The sequence below is a fragment of the Pleurodeles waltl genome, chromosome 9 (genome assembly GCF_031143425.1).
Source record: "Pleurodeles waltl isolate 20211129_DDA chromosome 9, aPleWal1.hap1.20221129, whole genome shotgun sequence".
Classification (NCBI taxonomy): domain Eukaryota; kingdom Metazoa; phylum Chordata; class Amphibia; order Caudata; family Salamandridae; genus Pleurodeles; species Pleurodeles waltl.
Window position 1 is genome coordinate 865,325,704 of NC_090448.1, and position 25,115 is coordinate 865,350,818.

A 25,115-nucleotide genomic window follows, 5' to 3' on the forward strand; every position below is an offset into this window, starting at 1 on the left:
CTGTCGTCATTTTGTTCCAGAAAATAATCCAAATCTTCACATGTTGTAGCGAATGTTCCCACTCATGCCCTTGGATATGCTTGAATGCTGAGTGTATAAACCTGGGGCCTAAACAATTAAGTTGGGCTGCCCTACAGTAATTCTAACAAGGCTGCACTTGCAGATATACGAATATTTGATTGGCTGCCTTGGTACTCGTGTAAGATGGGGACTCCGCCACTAGGCTGAGAGTGAGGGCTGAGGAGAAATGCCTCTTCGCTTTCTTTCCTTTTTGCTACACTGGCTCCTGTGTTTCGCACCGAGCAGAGCTTCTGTGTGCGGCCCTGGCCTTTAAATACGGCTGAAATAAAACCCAGCTACTAGGCTCCGACAATTGCCAGAAAGGCATACTACGTTCCGCTTACTTCGTGCCACGTTCCTCGAACTTCAGGTTTCTTTGACCAGAGACTTATCAGGGTCCATTACTACCATTGTCCTCCTCTTACTTATTCACTACCTACCCAGGTACACTAGTGACAGATCGACTCATAGAAGCTACAATTGACCTCTGGAGCCCAGCTAACTGAACACGAGGCTCCCGCTCCACTTACCTTTGTTACTTACCACTTTGGCCTGACGGCCCAGCCTTGAGGAAGTCACTTGTGTGACGAAACACGTGTTGGCTGTATCTCGTTGATGACACAATGATCTTTGATATCTACAATTAAAGGCTACATCTGCAAAACAAGAACTTGGACTCCAGTCTACTTTACATTTCAACAAATATACTTTCAGGAACATTTTCCCTGTCACACCATTGAACTTTATACTCTGTGTGCTGTGGCCATCTTGTTCTAAATTGCCAGATAGGCATAAAAGCATAGCACACAGCAGGGGCTAGTGGCTGAAGGTCAACAGGATGATTGATGCTGCCAAAGACCAGCTCCGGCTCCAACTGTACTAAAAGTGTTTCTTTTATTAAACAAGGAAGTGGGTGTATATCGAGGTCGAGCGGTCATTACAAGCACCGACGAGAAAGAATGATGTAATGTGAAATGTTTCCACTAAACAAAAAAGTAATAAACACATTTAAACAATAAATTAAAGAAGATAGTGGGTTACCTTACTGGTGATCTGCTCATCTAATGTGCCATTAGTAACCAGAAATGTCGATATTCTGGTGCTGAAATATATTTTGGCGTTTGCTCGCAAAGAATCTGCAAAGGATCTTGGATGACACCCACCAGGCCTCTGATGTTTACAGTGTCAATGCTGTGGATTTGGAGCTGTCTGCTGCATTTGATAGGGTCAGCCACTCTCTATTATTACTATTACTGTAACGTCAAAAGGCATTCATATGCGGTACTGGTCTCTCTTGGTTCTGCGCATTCTGTTCAAATCAGGAACAAAAGATTACTATTATAGCTTTCTCCTCATTCCCTCTGCACAATTCCTGTATGGTACCCCAAAGCCCTGCACTTTCACCTACCCTTTCAGCCTTTATTTTCGATCCTTTCTCATTTGATCTCAAAGTCTATTCGTATGTTGACAATACCTAGATTCTGTTTATCTTATCCACATACTCTAAGAACAAACAGTTCCTGCAGCAGTAGTTGCTCAAGGTTAAAGATAAAAGAATAGATGGCTCAAACGTAGCAAAGACAAAACAGAAATCGTGGTGATTGGTGGAAACCTTGAACTATGTGTTCTGGACATTAAACCTACCCCCTGCCCTAAGCCTTGCCCTGCAGTTAATAAGTCTGATATCAAGACTGACAAAAACTTATAGATGTCCTCCCAAGTTTTGGCTGTTGCTTTCTCCTCCACCTTTCAGTTGTGAAAACTTTCGAGAATTATCCATCTTCTCACTCTAGAAGGAAGTTATGCTTCGGTAGCCATCTTGATAGGCTCACTCCTTGATTATTGTAACAATACCTATCTCAGCAGCGACACTTCCTTACTAAACATTTCAAAACTATCACAACCTAGCTGTGGGGTAGATTGATTATTTCGACTTCCATGTTTTTCTTAGCTTATCCACTTCTTCAACATCTCCACTGGCTATCAATCCATGCCTGATTCACTGGATGTCAATCCATTCCAGGATTTCTTTCAAAACTATGTGCTTTGTTCACTGTGCTGTTTCACAGCCTGCCTTTTGCTTTATCTCAAAGCACCTCAACTATTAGTCCTTTTTGGCATCTCCACTCTGACAGTCTTAACCTACTCTGCATTCTTAGATTTAGCAAAGTCAGATGTGTCAGCTTCATCTCTTTCATGCGCGCTCACTCTCTCTGGAGCTCACTACCCCACATCCTTTAAAACATTTCCTCCGAACTTAAATTCAGACACTACATAAAGACCTGCTTCATTTTAACAACTTCCCCCTCTCCTTCTCCTTTTCAGGTATATTTTAGTGCCAAGAGATATTTGTGGAGCTAGCATTCTGTATAAATGGTTAATAACATAACACAAAAGGAAGAGCCTAGGAGGCTCATGATCTAGGTACACCCCCCAATTGTGCTTAAATGTAGTGTAGAGGGAGTGAGTGGCCGTGCTAGCCACTGCATTCTTATGTATTCCCTGCAGCTCACAGAGAGAAGAAAATGTATAACTTGGTAAGTGTAATCTATATTTGATGTGCCTGAGTAATAAATAGACAGTTTTAGTACATAGTTGATGCACATGAGAAGTAAATATTTATCTCACCCAAGGACAATCATTTATTATATGAACTTATTTCTAATACATTTCAAAATATGTGATAAGGATATTGTATCACAGGAATCAAAATGTGTTATTATTATGAAGAAATATTTTTTTTCTCTTAATGCCAGAATCTTTCATTTTTGCTTAAAACTGGCTTTTTGTTGGGGCAAAGGGTGTATCCCTGCTGGTGTTTCTATAATTGGATAAGGCATGCCTTCCAGACCTACCGATCCATTTGAATTAGTCAAGCAAGTAGTATAGTGTTCAATAAAGAGAGCAATGGCTGACATTTACTGATCAATTAGTTTGCTGCCAAAACTAGGTATATGTAAGGAGGTCCTCTATTAATATCACTGCTAAAGACCATTGGCAGAATATCATTGTACAAAAGGTTTGTTGGTTAAATATTGAGTATAAAAATATTGTGAAGATAAAATTAAGATAACCTACATAAGTAGAGGTTTACTATATTTAAATCCACATACATGTGCCTACATTATATATTGATGTGTAGAGTGTAATATACTATTTATTGCCGTTGTTGAGTGTGGGATGGGGCCAAACCTATGAGAGGCAAAGCCTAGGGTGCATCATGATGCCCCTCCCTCCCTCAACGATGGTAATAAATAGCATAGTATACTGTGCCCATCTGACTAAATGGTTTATGCCATGGTATTTTCTCATGTGCACTTGGTTTAATAAAAGATATTTAACCAAAAACAGGATAGTAAAATTACACAGAAGAGACATTGTGACTAGTAGGAGAGTTGGCTCCCTGAGTTAAGTAATTGTTAAACACAATCTGTGGGGTAGTAAAAAGTGTTTTTCTGGTGTCAATTTTGGTGAACAGTGGCTATTAACTCTAACATGACTTTTGTGCAGTAGTAATAAATGTGTGAGTGCAAGTTTATTACTACAATTGCTCCAAACAGCATGAGCTAATGTGTCACATTATCTTTTTTAAATCTTTTGGAGGTCCCCGGAGTTTCAATTGGATACTGGGCTGCTCATTTCTTCTATTTCTTCTATGTAATGTGCTGTTGTCCTTATTTTTTTACATTTACAACACCATGATTGGTGTCGTTCATCTTGGAACCATATATTCAAAGTTGAGAAAGAAAAGAAATGGCTGCTGCTGCATGATGCAAACATGTGCATGTTTAGTGGGACATGCGCACATATTCTTCATCAAGCTGTAGCAGCTTTTTAGTTTTTGCTTATGCTGTTTTCACATTGGCAAACAAGCATTTTTTCTTTTTGCTGACATGTGAAATTGTCTACAAAAATCATTGCCATTGAAAGGTGAAACCTGATGCCTTCACTACTGTTGCACCTTTTGCTCTCTTCCCTACCCTCTTTCTTCTCAAAATCTTTATTTTGTCACTTTCTGAAGGTACGTAATGGTTTATTCACAAAACGTTTGACTTCAAACTGTGCTGCCTGATGGTCTGCTGTACTTCATAGCCCACTGTGCCTCTAGTTTTTATTTTGTCAATTAATTTCTTTGCCTCTGTACTGTAAGTCTATAGATAGTAATAGGACCACAATCACATCTCCCTCTGAAGCTAGCCCTTTTTTTTACTGTCCTGAACAGGCACCCTTCTCCTTCCCATGTCTCTTCCCTAAAATTATGAACTGTACTTAGCAGACTTTTCAATTACATCTTTTTGCCATTAAATGTATTACAGAGTTCTAGTTACATCAGTTCGTCTTGAGAGTCAACCTCTTTGGCTCCTTATTTCCTTTTGAATCATTCTGTGCTCTTTCAAAAGTCAGGAAGAATGTATAGGTTTAAATCTGCTACTGCAAGGTGCTATGTAAGTAAATACTGGGTTTCCTCTGGTGCACTGTCTAGGTGTAGAGTGCATAGATGATAAGCTGTTCCTAAAATTAACCTCATTTTATTTGTATTTATTTTTATTGTTTAACTTCTCCACATGCAAATTCTTTTTTATTATGCTACAAATGTTAATGACGTTTTACTAGTTGTGGATGAGTTGCGCTTTTTAATGATATGCTCAATGCAAAGCATCATTTTTAAATATCCTGTTGGTTTACATTCTTGTTATTTAATTTAATCAATTAAGATAATTTTAAATAAAACTTAGAACATTGGTGGTTCGTTAGTTTCTTATCTTCATGTATGACTTTTTTGGGGGGGAATTGGGGGAATCATGTGGTTATCTTATTATTATTATTAGGATGAGACATTAGTATGTGTACTTTGTGATTTTACTGATTTTTTTGTCTAATTAGAAAGTTAAACTATTACTTTTTAGATGTATTTATTGTACTGTTTGTGTAGTAAATAACATTTTAAAAGTACATTTATAGGATAACTTTTGATTTTTTTTAAATATTTAAAAAAAATATATTGTTAGTCTTAAATGATCACTATTTGTGGTTTCACCAATTTGTGTTGCATTGAAGTTAGAATACTAATTCTGAACCTCAAGATATATGTACTTTCTCTAATATTAGTAGGACAAGGGTTAGACTAGTACATCTCCCCCTCCCCTAATTAGATGCACTTTCCACAATATTGTTTTGACTGGAGTTATAATAGTAATTCTGCACTCCCCAAATAACACACTTTGTGCAATGGAAGTGGGACAGGAGTTAAAATAATTAATCTGACTCCCCCCACAATTATAAGGTCTTTATTGAATATTAGTTTTACTGGATTTAAAATAGTATTTCTGACCCCCAAACCCAATGTACAATCCTTTTCCAATGTTAGTAGAACTGGATTTAACATAGTAAATCTGAACACTCCATTCCCTTAATTATATGCATGTACCCCAGTGATTATAGGACTGGGGCTAAATTTGACATCAAATTATATGCACTTACCCAATGTCCGTTTTCCTTGAGTTTGGAATAGCAATTCTGCATCGTCCCACCACCATAATAAATAGTATAATGAATCTGACATTTCCCAATTAAATATAATCTAAATTACATACTGATGTATCAACTTAGAGTATTTTTGAGATATATGAATTTAATTTCAACTTTTATATTTGTTAACTATGAAGTGTTTTTCTTATTGTTAGTGTTTTTTTTAAATAAATATTCATTTTCAGTTTGTAGATTACTATTATTGCAACTATGCATTTTATTTTATAAAGTGGCAAATGTTATTTAATAGAGTGTGGTCAAAGAAAGTTGTGTTAAATGTAAATGTGCTTTTTTCAAAATATTGATTTCATTTATACTTTTTTAATAAATATGAAACATACATCTAAAATTATAGTTTATAAAATATATAAATATTGTTAATGTATTTATGTCTGCTTAGAAAACTATTTTAAAATATATATATTTAAATAATGAACATGATGTATATTTCTGAAAAACGTAACTTTAATTCAATTCAATACTTTATTTCGGCATCCAGTGCCATAAAAGTCACACAGGACGACAGTAAATAGCAGGCTTCATAAAAATATAACAATAGAAAAGTATAAAACATGACAAAGGAGAATAATCCAGTATGGTATGCAATTCATAAATTCAGAGATAAAAACTAGAAAGTGCGGGTGCATCTGCAGGGTGAAATTTGAAGGGCTAATGGGTCTTAACCAGCTTCCTTCTGATATGCCACATGCCTCCAAGAAACTTAGCAACAGCAATAGCAATAGGTAGACTGGGATCTGATCTTAAAATCCTCATAGCCACGGCATGGTCACGAGTCCCCAACTGTTTGCCGGCTGGGACAAACCATTTCCTACATGAGAAAGCATATGAGGGGCAGTCAAAGAAATCATGAACAGTAGACTCCTGGCATAGCTTACAACTGGAGCAATGTGGGTTAGGGGAAGCCCTGTTCTGCCATCTGGAACTGAATGTATTAAGGGGCAGGCAGCCTTATCGAAATTGCATAAATAGCTTCCTATGGCTCGGCTCTGTGATGCCATCGAGTTAGGGTTACAAGAACCTGGTGGATTTGAAGTCCAAGAACTCAGTGGTTAGTCGTCCTGAAGCAAGAGGGAGAGGCACAGACTGCGCTACCCAATCCCAATAGCAGGGCTTCACTCTTTTTTAGAAGGTCGAGGTACGTGCCATGTATCGTCTTCCTCCAGGTAATCACCCATATTGCTCAAACCAAGAGATTTGAACGTGACATTGAAATTCCCCACTACAATAAGAGCGTGGTTGGTGGGATCTCTCACCCAACAAGTTCTTGAGAGACTGCAGGGTGGCACAGTAGTTACCCCCCTTTGTTCCCCTGGCATAGACATTAAATATGTCAAGAACTGTTGTCCCAGGCCACTTGAGGCTAATGCCTAAAATATAAGGGCTGTCCGTATCCAACGGATTCACAGAACACAGTGGTGCATTTTTCACCCATATTAAAAGGCCCCCTGAAGGATGGCCCGCTTTACTGGAAATAGCAGGAAGATGGTAGGTTGCATAGCCGGTTTAAAGGCTGGTTCGACAAGCCAGGTTTCCTGCAAAATGCATATGTCAAAAGATTCCATACAGGCGTTCCAGTGGGGCAACAATAATTTGGAGTTAAGTTCTGCTACGTTCCAGGAGACAATATTTACTTTTGGTTGAGTACGCATGGCATTTGGCGTGGAAGAAGAGTTGACTGAGGAATCTACTCGAGCTGCAGATGAGTGTAGATCAATGGGTGTAGATAGGACTGCCTCGGATGGAATAGTGGAAACCTTCCTGCTGCTGGGAAGGCCCAGACACACTACAGTAGATGGCCTGTGCCAATATAGCAGATCTCTCAGAACCTACAAAGCTGCCTGGGGAGGCCTGTGCCTCGTCCGGCTGAGGTCAATTTAGCTTGGTACAGACAGAACCATTGTCAAGGGCACGTCAGTGGGGAAACACAAGGAAGGCAAAAGGCAGATCAAATTTAAGTGAGATAAAGGACCCACCCGGGGGATTAGATCTTTGGTCCAAGGCCACTAAATCTTCGACTAGCTGCCCATTCGCTAAGAGGAGTTCAATGAAGTCAAAGGGGGAGCTTGGGGGACTGTGCCGTCTGGCCCTCAGAATGTCTTTTCTGATTACAGAGAGACATCCTCTGCTGTGACGAATCCAGTGTGTAACCTTGTTTATCAGTGAGTCTTCCCCTTCTGTCACTCCCGCGAGTTACATTTAGGAACATTTATCATATTTTGCAAGAGGAAAGAGCGGATACTAGCCTCACATTGTCTACAAAGATGACAGACATCCCTAGAACCAGAATGTAAAGTGCTATGGCCTTTGCTCCGCTGGTAGCTAGAGGCTATTCCAACTGGCACGTCTCCGGATTCAAGACGACCCTTGGAGCAAGCGCCGGCTGAGATCCTAGGGATTGTGTTTTCATATGGCAAGCCTATATGTGCCACAGGATAACTTACGGGAGGACATGGAAGGGTCGATGGATACAGGAAGTAGAACATTGGTCGTAGCAGATTTGACGGTGCCCTCCTAGCATTTTCTCCCCCTCTCTTCCATGAGGCACCCCACGGAGCCACAAGATCACCAATCATAGGCTTGAGGGCTGCTATTTCTGACCTAAGTGCATGGATGCAACTGGGTAGATCATCGGATACAGGGGAAGGATGTGCTTGTTGGTTAAGTAAGCAGCCTACCCCAACTTGAACAGGATCGACTGCGGATTGCTGGGATGTAGATATATCTGGAGGGCTTAGGAGTGGTAAGAAGCGATTGGTGCAAGTGATGGGAGAAGCAGGGGGCACTAGTGCCGAGCTGTTTTTAGGGTCAGTATGGAGGGTGGGTCTGCAGAATTCTGAGATGTTGCATTGGTTTTGCTCCGCATCCAATCTCTAGCTTTAAAAATATTAACTATTCTTTCCTGTATATGTGGCGCCACTTGGAATGCTAAACACTGAGTGGAACCCGTAGGTAATGCAATAACAGGTGATGGTACTAGTATTTCTTCGCAGTCCGCCAGGAGATTATCAATGCGAACAGGCACATCATTAGCACACGGCTTTTTGATGTTTTTCTTATGCTTTTTCCCCCAACCCCAGGCCTCCTTCAGTTGCCTTTCTTTTACCCATCACTTCAGAAGTGTACGGACTGGTTCAAGTGGACCAAGGAAGTTATGAGCAGGAAAGAATTAAATAGGAAAAACTTCAATGACCCAAGACAACACTCTGGGGGGGTGGCCTAGCCCAGTCTCGGCTGGCCACGGATGGGTGCAGATGGGCCTACCCTTGACCCAGGCTTTGCCCGGGTGCATCCTGTGCAGCGGTCATCTCAGTAGCACTTTATAGTGCTTGTTGTTGGTGTGAATGGGAGCAGCTGGGAAGGTAGGGTTGCCGCTTTAAGGGGCCTGGAACAGTCTGGGATGTATAGTCCCCCAGACAGAGTTTAGTGCGTCCTGCGCAGCAGTGATCGCAGTAGCGCTTTATAGCGCTTGTCGTTGGTGTGAGTGAGAGCAGCTGGGCAGGTAAGATGGCTGCCTCCAGGGGCCAAGAGCAGTCTGGGATGTGTAGTTCCCCAGGCAGAGTTCGGCATGTCCCGCGCAGCTGTGCTCTCCGTAGCGCTTTATAGTGCTTGCCGTTGGTGTGAGTGGGAGCAGCCGGGCAGGTAGCATGGCCGCCTCTAGGGGCCAAGCGCAGTCTGGGATGATTAGTCCCCCAGGCAGAGTTAACTTTAATTATTTTAATTCATTTTTATGAAAGCTACACTATGTTTAATTAATATAACCATATTTTGCTACACAATATTTTTTAGTATTTTTTTGGTTGATTATAAGGTCATTTTTAATGTATTGTTGTAGTAGATGGAATTAGATATTTTAACACTCTCTACGTTATTTAGAGTAGACATTTTAATATTTTTTTTTAATCGATATTCTGACAGTAGATATTTTGGCATGTATATTTTGCTGTATAGATTTGTTGCGGTATTTAACTCTACACCCACCTAAAGCACATGACACACCATCAAATCAAGAGACTGAGAAGCACATCGGAAAGCAACCAGTCTTCATGGCAAATCTCCAAATTTAATGCCAGCCATGAGAAAGGGCTTAATTGCAATCGTAAACCCAGGACAGCAGTCTGCGGTTTGCTAATCTCTCACTTGCAGTCTAAAACATTCTGATTTTTGCTGTGATGCATGATTATTCAATTGACACTAGCTAGACAATTTGCAAAGCTGGTGCTGTGCTGCAAGAAGAAGGAACCTAACCAACTCTATGGTGTCGAAAGTTATCACTTTGATGAACACAGATTAGGTCATGCAGATTGACGGCTTTTGCCAGGCAATAATTACTGCTCTGGCCGAAGGAGGAGACATAATTTTACTTAAAGGAACAGTTTGCTACATTTACAGGATTATGACTGTTTAATAATAATGTGCTTAAAACTAGGAAGTAGCAACTTTAACTATGTGAAGTCTCAGGGCTCAGTAAATGGAGGCCAATGAGACAGGCAAATAAAACAGAGAACATATCACCATCATTCTTGGTTTCTTTTGATTTAAGTACTCTGGAGGCCGCAGTGTACCCTCATATGTCATTCATCAGGTCATTTGAATGTCTACATTGACTAAATCTGTTTTTAGGAATATGCTGGCATTTGCATGCCCACTGAAAATGCAACACAAAACCAGCTGTTTTTCCTTAAAGTGGTGAATTTAAACCTAGACCAAATTCTTTATTGCTGCAGCTGAATATTATTTCAGGCATAAGAAGCCAAATTCACAAGGACATTTCCAGTTATAGAGGGATTTTTTCAATTCAAAATGTCTACATCCACGACTGCTCTCTATTTACAAAAGGTGATCTGGCAGTCACAAAGACTTTTACTCCGTGGCAGAACATTCCCACTGAGTAAAACCTATGCATAGGATGGGGAGAGAATGTTTCAAAGTGTGTTTAGTATTGAATGTTTCTGAACGCCTACAAACATGTCAGTTTGTGGGCATTCACAAACTGCTCTCCTATTCTTCTGTCCTTTTCCACCACATAAATTGTCAGAGATTTACTCCAGGTAAGGGCACGAATAAATATATTAATCTGTTCCAGGGTTATAGGAGGAATGAAACACTTTAAAGTTCGTGGAATGTTATTTCTCCAAATGGATAAATAATGAAACGAAAGAAGCATCAGTTGTCCTAGAGATTCCAGCTTTCCCAATGCATGATTTTACTGTTCATAAAATTCTGCATCAGGAAAATCGTAGTGCCAAAAACAAAGATTTGGGTGACATATGCCTTTTCTGGGAATATTACACAAACGCTGTGAATGAAGCTACTACTGAGCTGGAAATAGTAAGGTATGTGAGAAAGAATGGAGGCAAACAGGGCCTAGTGTGTGGTAGAAATAGGATCCCAGTCCTGCTCATGTGCACTAGTTCCCCAACAGCAGTCCTGGCACTACTCAGTGGTTCCTGCATACAACATCCATCAACACACTTTAGAGGGAACATTGGACACGCACCAAGAACAGCACTCACAACACGCTCACAACGGCACTACAACAGACCATGCTCCATCATACAACCAATTATGTGTAGACATACCTCTTGACATATACGTATCCAATGTGGCCCATACAAAGTTTAGCCATTGATTAGTTTTTTGTTGGCTGCTACAACCTTCTGCTTTACACATGCGCAATTCTGCAGGGCAATTGGCCTGCCTCGCATTCTAGAAGGTGTGCAAGCGATTCACTAAAGCTCTCCAACACCACCCATCAATTACTAAGAACATTCACCCACAACCTACCCAGGCTAAGGTATTCTTCTGCCACAGGAGCACTTGCTTTCTCACTACTGATAGCACAGCGCTGAAAAGCCGAGTCAGCTATTCCTCTGCATAGAGTACAATAGTTCAAAATAAGATAGATACATTTTACTGAAGAAGAGTCAATTAAAATCTCCAAAGTAATCGAAAGTTAACATGCAGGGTTTCATAAAGCTCAGAAATATAATGGAAAGATTGAAACAGAGTATGGTTAATTTGAGTAGAGCGAACGAATATAAAATACACTTTACCATTGTAAAACAGACTTTAGTAATCTTCAGTAGGGTGAAGGGAGGGAGAAATGAGTAGGTCTAGTTAGACCAAACAGAATGATCAGAAAAGAATAGAAGATGTTGAAATGTATTACACCTAAACATACTAACATGAAGTAAAATGAATAAGATCAGGGTATTATAAACGAAAAAGGGCTCAAGTTAACTGGAAAAGTAAGTCAACGAAATGGCGTTATAAAACGTGAAGTACTGTGAGCCAAAATGTATATAGTCGATTAGATTTGTACTGAGGAATGTGGTGTGGATTAGATCTGAATATCATTCAGCAGGGCAGGGGAGACTTGAGTAAGGCACAATTAAAAAGACACGCATTCTGAGTTTAAAATTAAACTTTTAGAACAATTTTTACGAGGACGAGGTCGATACAATATAGTCAATGGCTACAAACCGAACTTCTAAAGGATACTCAATGGCCAGCTGCTTCTTCCTTCTTGGGCGGAAAACAACTACATAGGAGTTTAGATAAATATATGTGTTCGTGTTAGGCCCTTGTGTTGATTATAGAAAAGTCAAACAATGAACCAGGTACAATCTGACAGCTGAAGCTTGGCCCAAGATCCGGTGGCTACTTCATTGGATTAACTCCTGTGGATATTCCCGGATATGCGCTCTAGTAAATGGTGTGAGATCAGATGAGTTTAGAGAGCTCATTCCCGGGAGTGTCACTTAGTGGGGAGTGCTGGTGATGTAATGTGTGCAGTCCAGCTGGGCCTTCAGATCAGGAATGAACATTTTGAGACACCTCCATGACTCATCTTGTTTTTCATATTATACAGTATTATATCTAAGAAAGAGATAGGAGGAACGGTGGTGGTGGAACGGAGAGAATGAGATTAGAAAAATATGGAAAGTACAAAAGAAACGAAAGAGAATGATGTCACAGAAAGGAACATTCAGAAGTGAAAGACAGAGGGTGGAGAAAAATAACAGCTAAACGACAGACACGCAATAACTCTAAATACAAAAACACTAGACAGTCAAGAAGACAGTACCAAATTCAAGCCAATGAAACCAAATGGGGTAGGCCAGCAGAGACAGGAACAATGAAAGACATACAGACGGTAAACATCCTTTATGCCAAATTTTTTATACCGAAGTCCTGGTTAACGAAAGCGGAACAACGCTTTCTTTAACCACGACTTCGTTATTTTGTGCCTTAACCACGCATGTCCTGAACAACGAACATGCATGGTTAAGGTACAAACAAGGGAGTCAGCTGAGGAGGACGACGCAGATGACAAGGTGACGACTCAGGTAAGTGGGGGGTTTTAGGTTTTGGGGAGGGGGTGGGGGTCAGGGTGTTTTAGGTTTTGGGGTGGGGTTGGGGGGGTGGGGCGTTTTTGGTTTTGGGGAGGGGGTGGGGGGTCGGGGTTTTAGGTTTTGGGGTGGGGTTGGGGGGTGGGGCGTTTTTGGTTTTGGGGAGGTGGTGGGGGGTCAGGGGTTTTAGGTTTTAGGGTGGGGTTGGGGGGGTGGAGCGTTTTTGGTTTTGGGGAATGGGTGGGGGGTCAGGGGGTTTTAGCTTTTAGGGTGGGGTTGGGGGGGTGGGGTGTTTTTGGTTTTGGGGAGTGGGTGGGGGGGTCAGGGGGTTTTAGGTTTTGGGGTGGGGTTGGGGGGGTGGGGCGTTTTTGGTTTTGGGGAGTGGGTGGGGGGTCAGGGGGTTTTAGGTTTTAGGGTGGGGTTAGGGGGTGGGGCGTTTTTGGTTTTGGGGAGTGGGTGGGGGGTCAGGGGGTTTTAGGTTTTGGGGTGGGGTTGGGGGGGTGGGGTGGGGTGAGGGATGTAGGGTGAATGGTGCCTATTGCTAATGATTTTATCAGGAATGCCTTTACAACGAAATATCGTTGTTAAGGCATTCGTGGTAAAATCATTAGTAGTAAAGACGAGGTCGGTGTTCCGACCTCGTTGTTAAGGTTAGTAGTAGTTTAAGATTCGGTGTTCCGTCATATAACCCATACAGACAAGCAAGTAGGCCTGGCGGGATTTTATGGATTTGCATTATTTCCAAATATTAAACATTTCTTGCTAATTTACCAGAAACTTCAATGTATCTAAGCCTGTGAATGAAATCAGCACTCTGTCTGTTGTCGAGATCAACCATCATTTTTTTGTATTAATAAAAATAATGATGATCATCATCATTTTCATCATTTTAACATCATTCATTTTATTTTTTCCAGGCCCTGCAAGATCTAAACATTTTTATCTTGTTTTTTGCACAACTAAAAGGATGGGGCACTTTCTGGGTTATACAGCAAGATATTCGAGTTACACACCAATAACTTTTGTTATTGAACAAAATGAATCAAAACATCAGGCTTTTATCAGTACTGTACTCAGGGTCATAATGCAAGCTAGACCTATTGAGTTTGCCAATGCTTGTTCGGCCTGCTGGCCAACACATGAAAAAGCGGGTCACTTTTTTAGTGGATACACAACTATATATTGCTCTTAGAATGAGAAATTGCATATTGTTATTTGTACTTTGGCAATTAGGATTTATGGATGTATGGTGTATGCATTTTTCTGGTAATGCCTTTTGGGTACGTTTCCGTTCAAGTCATGCGTTTTAGATTTCAATGTTATGTTTCCATTAAATGGATTAAAGGAACATTTTCAGTTGAAATCTTGTGATAATTTTTGCAACTTTAAGTAAGAAGTGTAGGTCAAAGCTTTTTAACTCTGTTAAAAATTGTAGTTCTACCCACCGCAAGCTCATTAGGTCTTGCAGAGGTATCGGTTATCAGCCTATCTACAGGAGAAAAGTCCGACCTTGAGAAGGCGGTTACATTACTTAACAAGCATTTGCAATGCAATGAGTCTCGCGTTCCCTCGAGTTAAAGCTATTAGCTTGTAAAATCCTATCGACTTTTCTTGCCACATAAATTGAAAATGAAAAATAAAACTGTTGACAGAAGTAAGCCAATTCAAAGCGCCGCTGCCGCCATAGGCATGAGAGTTATTGGCTCCCTGCGTAAATGTCTAGAAAGGATTGCGGCTGGGATGAAAGGCAAACCGAAACCGAAGGACGGGCCATCACATGCCGTAACAGGAGGAATCGTGACGTAGTGTGATGGCCAACAAAAATGTTCACTTACTGAAATTGTCTGTGGGAGGGACCCCAGCACACAACGGAGGGACATTTCACAAAATGCATCAATAAAAATGAAGCATTTAAAACAAGCACAACAAACAACTAATACCAAGAGTGGGCATGGTTAAAAGCCCACAAAGAGATTACAACAGGCCAGAGCGATTGCGAGCTTGACCCTAATAAAAACTACAAATGTATTGTTATATCAACAATGGGCATTGAAAAATACTATCAAAATAGGTTATCCTTCTTTCTGGTGTGGCAATGAAATCAGAAGTGTTTGTTCCCAATGAGAAAAAAAATGTGTTTTTTAAATGAAAGCAATATAGTGGGGAGGATAGAATGATATCAAGAGATGCAAATGGATTGTAAACATATAATTCAGAATGAGGAGGTTAGCATGATTGGGCACAGCAAATAAATCACACACTAATTTATTATGATTTTGTGGTCTTTTCTTCATTGTCAGTAAACTCCTAAAGTGCAGCCAGTTGTGCAGAAAGGCTTATATACACGTGTTCTTGTTCAGGAATATAAAGTTACACACAGTTTCCTGAAATGTCATACTTGAAGGAATTGAGGACTGGATAGTGCGACCTAGACACAAATCTAAGACCTACAAGACCAAATAAAAAAATGATTTGGAACTGGGCCCTTATATGGCTAGGTCTCAGCCACACAGGAACTCCCTCACACTAATTGACATTGATAATTTTTCCTGCATGGGACATGGTGTGCGTAGGGGAAACGTCCTCAACCACGTGTGGTAAACAACAAAGACGTTTATCACACAAGCGTAAACACGCTTGCTGAAACAACAACCGCCTTTTTCTGTGCCTTAACCACACATGTGCCAAACTACGTATATGTGTGGTTAGGGCGCAGAAAAAGGCAGAGAGCCAGAGAGGACGTGGTGAAGTAAGTGGGCTGGGGCAGGGTTGGGGGTAGTTTTTCGGGGTGGGGGTGGCTTAAGTGCTTTGGGTAGGTATTTGGGGGGGTCGGGCTATTTTTTTTATAGGGCAGGGGTGAAGGGATTTAGGGAATTTTAGTTTTTAGGGCTTACGGTAGGTGGGGGGACATAGTAGTTTAATTTTTTAGGTCCGGGCTGGGGACTCTGGGTAGTTTTTTTTAGGCTGTGGTGGGGGTTGGGGTAGTTTAAACTTTTAAGGCTTTTTGTGGTAGTTTAGCTATTAGGGGTAGGGTAATTTGTAGGGCTCAGGGCTGGTGGGGGGTGCTGGGGTACTTTAGTTTTTACGGCGGGGTGGGGAGTTCGGGGTAATTTTCGATGTGGGCTTAGGGTGGGTGGGGGTAGTTTAGCCATTAGTGATGGGGGTAGTTTTGGGCCTCAGGGCAGGTGGGGGTGTCAGGGTAGTTACGTTTTTTGGGGTGGGGGAAGGGGTCAGGGTATTTTTTTTAGGGCTTAGGCTGGGTGGGGGGCGGGGTAGTTTAGCTATTAGGGGTTGAGGTAGTTTGGGGCCTCAGGGCAGGTTGGGGGGTTTATGACAGAACCGTGATGCCGTTGTCACATATGCCTTTACTAGGCAGCTTTTATAACTCAATTCATAGTAAAGGCATTCATGGTAAAGGCATGAGCGGAAAAGACGCGGCTGTGGTTACGACCACGTTTTTAAGCCGTGCGTTGTTCCAGCATGTGTAGTTCTGTCATACACCTGTGCGTAGCAGCCACGGAGTGGAAAACATGCAACAGAAATGATTTTGCAGCTCCATCTTAGGAAGTGTCTGTCATGTTGTCAGCTGTATGGCAGAAAACCTTCAATTAATAAACAAAATCGAAGCATTAACAACAGAAACTCAAGGTATTCACAACGGAAAAGCCCAAATATAGTAACCTTTTTGCCTTAGTGATTGCAAAGTATGCCTCGTAAAAAAATGATTCCACTTTAAGATGACTTTTTAGGAATTGGAAAATAATTCGTAATCAAAATGCTATGGAGACTAATTTAAAATGAGTGACTGAACAGAGTCTGTGGGTTTAATTTGAACAGCCACATTGCAGTGTGAAAGAAAGTGTGTTTCAATTCAAGTTCTCTTTCCACCTCACTTATTCAGAGGCTGAAGAACCTCTGGGCTTTTGGTGTTTTATTAAGGGAAGGCATTAGAGGCACAGTGGGAGAAAGGAAAAGATATCCTTGACAGAATTGGGTGATCACTATTCCGCAAGGATACTCTACATGTCTCACATTAACATAGAGATGAATATTTTTGTGCAACCGGGACTCCAGTTTAGACATTAAAAATTCCTTACAAATGTGAGAAGTCACCACAGTTCAAGTTACACAGAGCTTTCGTAGCTGGCCCATGTTGGCTGTTACTATCAATAATAGCGCACAATGAATATGTGCAATTTCACGCATGCAGTTCTTCGCTTTCAGTCATGATTTTTTATGTGTGCTCAGTGTATCACGAGTTTGCACAGCCCCACCATCACCAAGGAGTCCATCTTATCCTATCATGTATCATTCTATCCTCTGGCATCGACCATTCCTGAAACATACATTACAAACTCAACATTGTCTTTGTGATTTGTGGTGTATTTTATCAGTACACAATTGTTCTCATATTCAAGTCAGAATTGGTATTGCCTCCAAGATGCTGCCTCTTTGGGGAAGCAAATTTCCACACTGTATTTTATTACGGATTTAGCATTTCCTAAAGGATAACGCAGGATTATCCGTTATTACTCAATTCACAATCAGGCCCTAAGGGGATAGATGCAGAGAATGATGGGCAAGATGCCAGACTGATAGGGTGATGGAGGCACCACCTCTGCCAACCCAGGGGCAACTATATTCTCCCTTCCTACAGTGTTGGTGGAGAATTTTCACTGAATGTGTTCCCACCACCACAGCAGGAGCACATTCTTCATGTTCATGCACAAGAATGCTAGGGCATGCACACAAGCCACAGGACAGAAAAAACATGGCGGACATGACGTTGGGCGGTTGGGCTTCCTGCCTTAAAAAGCACTGCCATTTCAACAATATGTCAGCTGCCAAATGCCAGCAGCTGCTCTTCAGCGAGGGTGTTTCCGAGTGCCCAGTAGCATCGATCTGGAGTATTCTTATCTACGTGCCTGGTCGATGGAGGTTTTTGTGTAGAAAGAGACTCTGATGACAAACACCACAATGCTGGCAAATCCACCATGGCAGACCACTCGGCATTTTAAATATTTTTTAAAGACAGACTCCTAAAGTGAAAGTCTGTGTTTATGAAAATGCTAAAACAATGTTCTATATGCGTTGAGAGATTTCTTCTAGCGCAGGGCGGATACTGATAGTTTATTTCTATTCAGGACCATCCTGATGTGTATGGCTGTTTGTGATGGAAGAAATACAGTGGACTTAGTGTTGAAAGGCCCACCCTAAAAAGGTGGACGTTCTGATGCCATGTTGACTGCCAGATGCCAGCAGCTGACCGGCACTGAAGGTGTTTCTGATGGCAGAGCCAGGGATTCAGTCTGTGATAGCGCAGCTGGCAGAAATACTGCAGTTCCACACCGCTGAAAGAGGCAAGGGAACCAGGATTTTGGTGGCCATAATGTATGCAGATATATGGTGCATGTTTCATTGCGCCCAACTGTAAAAGAGGTCTTGGGTCTTCTGTAGGTCGATTCAAATGTTACCTGTAAATTACACTCTACAGCAGGTATTCCAACCCACTAAGCATTCTTACCAGCGAAGGTCCCAGGTTTGGAGAAAGGGAAACTGAGAGCTCATTAAGGATGATATTGGGAGGGTTGTGCACCAGGAGCTTTAATTAAATTTGACCATGATTTAGATCTGTGCCCTAAATAGGAAAAATGTGGTTAGATGAGGTAAAATGGCATGTGATGCAGTAACCCCACACCAGTGATGAGATAATAATACATAACAGCAACAGAAAATCTATGCTTCTTTGCCACCAGCAAATGCAAAATGCTGATGGTAATGCCATGCAGGGAAATGTACAAAAATGTGCTGTGAAGATTTAACATGATCTGTTTGCTTATATTTTATCCAAAAATCAAATGCAGGAGGATAAAACATTATTACCACTGCAGTGTGTTTCCTCTTGATTTTGAGTGGGATTCTACATAAGCTTCAAAGAGTTTTCAGGACAGCTATATTTGGATATCTCTTGTTCAAAAACCTTCGGGTTGCAAAGGCAGGTTAGTGTCTGAAAGTGAGTTGAATGAATGACCATCTACAACACCGAGTTGTTATAAACGTCAAATGCAATTGTTTCACCTCTACCTTATATAGGCCACATAGCAAGACCTAAGGAATGGTTTCAGCTCATACTCCCCTTTATTTAAAAAGAGACTTATCTTCCATTTGCTTTTGTGACAAAGAATTCCTTGAAGATGCCGACCATTTGGAATGTCATCAGAAACATATAACAAAAGGAGGTCAATATCTCATTCAGATGATTCAATATTTGATAAATATTTTTCTCTCAAACTGTAATAATATAAGCTGAATCACAGCACTAATACAAATCTTATCACATTTAGGGCCATATGTACGAAAGCTTTTTCCCAAAGACACAGAATGGGTAAAATCCTTTCGTACATCTGGCCCTTAGTTCCTAAGATACGTATCTCAAGCCCCTTCGGTACATGAATTCAATTGGAGAAAAATGGTAACCAAATGGGAGTTTCATATATCAAAGCCAGATTAGCTTTAGCGAAATACAGCTTTTTAGGTGTTAAGCATGAAGTACCACAGTTCTTTTCAAACTTAATGTCTGTCTCAAAATATCTAATAATTTGTTTTTCAGGTCAACTAACGGGATCAAATATATATTTGTGTCAAGGAGAATATCGGGGTAGCAATATTGAGACATTTCAGTGCCTCGACATCAAAAGCTAACCTTTAGCGCATGCTATAGAGGGTCACAAGTCAACTCCACTGTCTTATTCAAAATCATTATAAAGTAATTCATTTGAAATTTAAATTAAGGGAGGTCAAAGCCTTTTGTAGATCAATAGTAGCAGTAGAGCCAAACAAGACTATAATGTCCAAGTAATAAAGAGAATGTGTAGGAAATGTTTCGGAAGGGTTCTATTTGAATTGTCCAGCCCTCTATCAAGATCAGTCAAGATGGGATTGATAAGCGTGAGGACACTTTTTAACCCTTCTAAACTCCTGTGGCTCAAGGGATCCTTTTCTAGGTCAGACTTCCTACGTCGGTTCTTCTCTTAAGTGGGGCAGTAATGTATATTTCATTATTTATTATTGACAAGTGACTTAGAGCTCACCAACTAATAGCTTGGACAAAGGTAGTAACTGATTCACCTTGCGAATAAGCATGGAAATGTCAATAAAAGCATGCCACGGTGGCAAGGACCCAAGCTGATTAACCTCCATGCCATGACTGTAACAGCAATTTTGTGGAACATTATCATCGTTATATTGTAAAACTTACCATGAGTTAATGGAATGATATTGTGCTCGTTTGCTCAAGCAACTCATTCTTGTAATCAATTTGTTAATTCTACAATGGAAAGAAGGATCAGTTTCCAGGGACAGAAATAATTAGAAGGGGTGGGCTTGGGTTTTTTAATCCACGTTTCAGATTAGCACCAGGAGTGGGCAAAATTGCGTAATTTTGTCCATGAGTAATACATCACAGCTATTATGCATATTATGTGTTACGATTGGATGCTTGCCAGTGAGAAAATTGTACACAAGGTATGCTCGCACATAGAAATGTATGTGGGCTACTTTCATAATGCATAGCACATTTGAATGTCTCACGATAGCACTTGAAGTGTGCCCTTGTGTACAAAGGTAATTTGAGATACCTCCTCAATGTATTAGGTGGTCTTCTGCATGAAAATGTTACTTGAGCCACCATGCTTCGAGTACAAAAATCATGCAAAATACTGCCTCATTTATTGGGAGTAAAATGAGGAGAGAGGGACAACCCAGGAGCGGGTTGGAGTAGGTGTGGTGAGGAGGAAGGGAAATGAAGCACAAGGGGGAGGGAGAAACTAGAAGAGTCAAGGTTACTCACACAAGAGAGAGAACAACACAGGCCAAAGAGAGAAGTAGACAGGCAAGATTAACATGGAGCACAGGAGAGAGAAGCACACAGTTGTGACTGAGCAACAGGGATTGCAGGGAAAGGGGAAGCACACGGACCACAGAAACTAACATGGAGCACAGATGCAACAAGCGCATTAGGAAGACAAAAGGAAAACACATGCATTCTCATGGAGTACTTAAGAAAAAAGAAAAAGTTAGGGGCCAGATGTAGGTAGCCTTTTGCGCCTCGAAACTGCGAAAAACGCCGTTTGCGAGGCGCAAAAGGCCTCACGCGATGCAGAAACACATTTTGCGAGTCGGAACTGACTCACAAAATGTGTTTCCGACTCGCAAATAAGAAGGGGTGTTCCCTTCCTATTTGCGACCGCATCGTGATGTAGAGTTGATTTGTGACCGCGAAAGCGGTCGAAAATCAACTCGCAGTTACCATTCACTTGAAGTGGATGGTAACTCATTCGCAAATGGGAAGGGGTCCCCATGGGACCCCTTCCCCTTTGTGAATGCAAACAAAAATAATTTTTCAGAGCAGGCAGTGGTCCTATGGACCACTCCCTACTCTGAAAAAAAACGAAACAAAAAGGTTTCAGTATTTTTTCTATTTGCAGCTCGTTTTCCTTTAAGGAAAACGGGCTGCAAAGAGAAAAAAAAAAACTGCTTTATTGAAAAGCAGTCACGGACATGGTGGTCTGCTGTCTCCAGCAGGCCACCATCCCCGTGAGTGCCTAGACTCGCTATGGGGTCGCAAACTGCGACCCACCTCATTAATATTCATGAGGTGGGTCTTTGCGACCCCATAGCGAGTCGCAGAAAGTGTCTGAGACACCTTTCTGCATTCCCTTTTGCCAGTTGCAAATTGCGAGTCGCTGGGACCCGCAATTTGCAACTCGCAAAAGGGAACCTTCCTACATCTGGCCCTTAGTTCCCTGAAAGTGAGCACCAGTAAAGGCACAAGTACAGAGGCTTTGCACCAGGAAAGGGACAAACACAAGATGACCAGGGAAGCCATCAAACTAAAAACAAGCAAATGAGAAGGAGAATAAAGTTAATTATTGGTAAACAAAGGACAGTAAGTAAGTAAACAAGAAGTTCTTGGTAAGCTAACAATAGGTCTTTCACAGCCAGACAGGTCAGAGAGGCTCTACCTAAAAATGAATCTCATGTCAAAAATGGGCCTACGGCACTCCTCAGAGATTTACACTGTATACAAGAAAACCCTACAAAGACAGATGTTCTTTGCTAGAGGTTGTGAGTTTCCTTCCCAGCTGCATAAGGCCAGCACATAAGAGAGACTCGTCAAGATGACTTTTGCATACCCTGGGCTGAGTTGGCCAACTGTTGTTAGTAAGCTGCGATCCTTTAAGGTATGCTCAGCTCACTAAGGGACTTATTTACAAGCCTCTAGCCCCACCGAAGCATCATTTTTAGCGATGTGCCATTTTCCATATTTACAAGGCAGCGTTAAGCGGTTTAGCATGGTTTAATGCGTTAAGCGGTTTAGCATGGTTTAATGCCCCCTTGTAAATATGGACCTTCCCCAATGCAGATTTCTGCGGCACAGAAGCGTTCAATTAGTGTTGCTGTGGATGTTCCACTGCAACACCCATTGTATTTTGATGCTGCCCCAGATTCGTGAGGATTCGTAAACCTGAGGCAGTGCCAAGGCGTTAGCATGACACAACAAGGAGAAATACTTTTATTTCTCCTTCTTTTTTGCTTTTTCTATGTGTGCAGCATTCTGCAACACCCATAGAAAGAACAAAATGCCACAAATGATTGCTTATGTGCAGGAAGGTGTCTCCTCTTGCACATGAACATCAATGACGATTTGCTACTTATATGCATGCTACCTTCTGCAGCACACATAGAAGTAACAAATCAGCATTATTGATTGTTTATGAGCAGGAAGGGGCACCTTCCTGCACATAAATAACAATTCCCTGCAACGCAGGCACCCTTGCACTATGGTGCTAGGCAGCTAAATTTAGCGCCAGCGCTAGGAGAAACACAAGAGTTCTCTGTATGTTCAAAAATACGGTGCATCCCTGCGTTTCTGAAGTGATGTGGTGCTCCCAATTTTGGCACAGCTCCGCGCTGCACCACTTTCTTCTAAATGTGGCTCTAAGTCTGGCCATGGACTACAAGACATAATATAGGAATTGGAAATACTTTTGTTATTTAGGGTTTCTTTACAGCTTAAAACATATAATAATTTTTTTTGTAAGGAAGAACTGAGACCATCACTCACCTGAATCAACGCCTCCAGCTCCTGCATGGTTACACATGAGTGGCCACTCAGAAAGTTCGCCTTCTCACCAGTGATCCGGTTTTTCTGACTAATCTCAAAAGGCTGTTCGAGAGCGCGGAACACCAGGCCCCCTATCACTAGGTAGACTACCACCACCACGAAGATGGCGAGCACCGTTTTCCATTTCATGACCGAATACAAGCCGGAGGAGGTGTTGTCCATGCTGGCGACCACTGTGACCCTCGAGGCAACAGAGAGCCGGTGGGCAGGGTAAAGCCCATTGGTCTTGGGGTCAGAGGGGGGCTCTGACGTAGGAACAGCCACTGCAAGAGAAAAAAAGAAAGAAGGTATCAGATGATGTCATTTAGAAATTTTTATATTTCACTCTAGCCATTATGTTTTACCGTCATATTCTTTTCAAATTTTAGTTAGTGCTTTCAATACTATGTGGAAAAAAGAATTATTAGAATATCAACAAATGCTTTGCAGTATTTCATGTTCGGAAATAAGTGGCCACTTTTTTTTTCTCCGTTTTAATTTTTCATCACGTTTGGGTGTTACAAATGGCAGAAATATTCCCGTAAATTTACTTGTGGGGTCAACAATTTCTGCCAGTCTTTTCGTGGCCAATAGGAACACCAAAGGATAGCATTCCCATAGTCTTGTTCTTTATTTCATAACGGGATGCCCAATAAATCATGTTCATAAGGCATGGCAAGTGATGTAAATAAATTGCCACACAAAATCATGAAACGTACACAAATATAAACTTGCACACTGGGCCAGACTGGCTTTACAACATTGTTCTGCTCCCTCTTATGGGCCTGGTTATTGATTTGATCCTTCGGGGGGTCTCCCCATATTAAGGTAAATACTGAATGTGGTGCTACGGGGCACACGCCCAGCTGCAGATTTTTAAAATCTGGCCGCTGTGTTTACTTTGTAGCTGCTTCGGCGGCGCATGTTTTTCATACACGTAAAACAAAGCTACACGGCTGCCGCCCTCACACTCACAGTGAGGTTAGGCTCAGCGCTCACAAAGCCACGAAATGTATTCGGAGCTGACAAGGCAGGCGGCAGCAGCAGGACTGCTGTGTATATTAATGCCACAACAGTTTTAGGTTGCTGAACAATTGTGGAGAAACTCCCACAGAAACTCCCCTCAGTGAGAGACTCAAGGGGGGATGTGAAAGTATTGACGAAGTTTCCCCCTATAATCCCAGGTGGCAAAAGTGATAGAAATCCATGGAGAATCCGCCTAATGCAAGTCAGGTGCTGCCCCAGAGGACATGACCAGCCGGGGGCCGTGATCCACCACAACATGAGCAGTTGGGAATCTTGAGAGAGGAAGATAGTCCAAGCCTCGTCGTGGAGGGATGCTGCATCATGAGATTAGCCTTAGAGGCTTGAACTCACTGGACACTAATTTGCCACCAGGCTTAACGGCTCTTAGAGGTTTGGTGAATAGATGCACTATTGATATTTTCTTGCCAGTGCCAATCACAGACACTGGTGTGGGGGTGAAAATACACTGCACTGAGATCCCAGGTATCCACTTGCAGGCAGGTGCCGCCACTCACAGCAAGCCAGCAGAAGAGGGATTTCTGATCTCCTTAGAAAAGAAGGCTGTGTTGCAGAAGGTATTGGTAAAGCCAGTAGGTCAAAAAGGTCATATCTATTGGCTTTGTCAATGCTTGTTTTTGTTGTGATGCATATTGTACTTCTATCATTCATGGTGAATATACCGAATATTATACTTATTTTAAGGGGCTTTGGTTTAGTCTTCTTCCGACATTGGCTTCTGATCCAGAATCTCCAGCCATTCGCTTCATGCACTTTAAACCGCATCTTGGATGACCCCCACATGAGTATTTTAGTCTCACTGTTTTTAATGGCTATTTGAGTTTGCCCTACCACCTCTGATGGAATGAATATAGGGTTATTTTAGAACTGATAGCAGTCCACAGGCAGCCCCGTAGCTCCGGAGAGCGAGCACAAAAGGAAACATATGAAACTGCATGCTCCAG

The 25,115-nt window shown here is 41.6% G+C and overlaps 1 protein-coding gene across 3 annotated transcripts in view; it reads right to left on the bottom strand.

Annotated features, from left to right (window-relative positions):
• Nucleotides 1–25,115, bottom strand: part of KCNK10 (potassium two pore domain channel subfamily K member 10) — a 358,851-nt gene that overhangs the window by 161,310 nt on the left and 172,426 nt on the right. For all 3 annotated transcript variants that reach the window (XM_069208135.1, XM_069208134.1, XM_069208132.1), the window contains one exon: nucleotides 23,089–23,411. In XM_069208135.1, coding sequence (XP_069064236.1) covers nucleotides 23,089–23,411 — 323 coding nt within the window. The remainder of the gene's footprint in view (nucleotides 1–23,088; nucleotides 23,412–25,115) is intronic.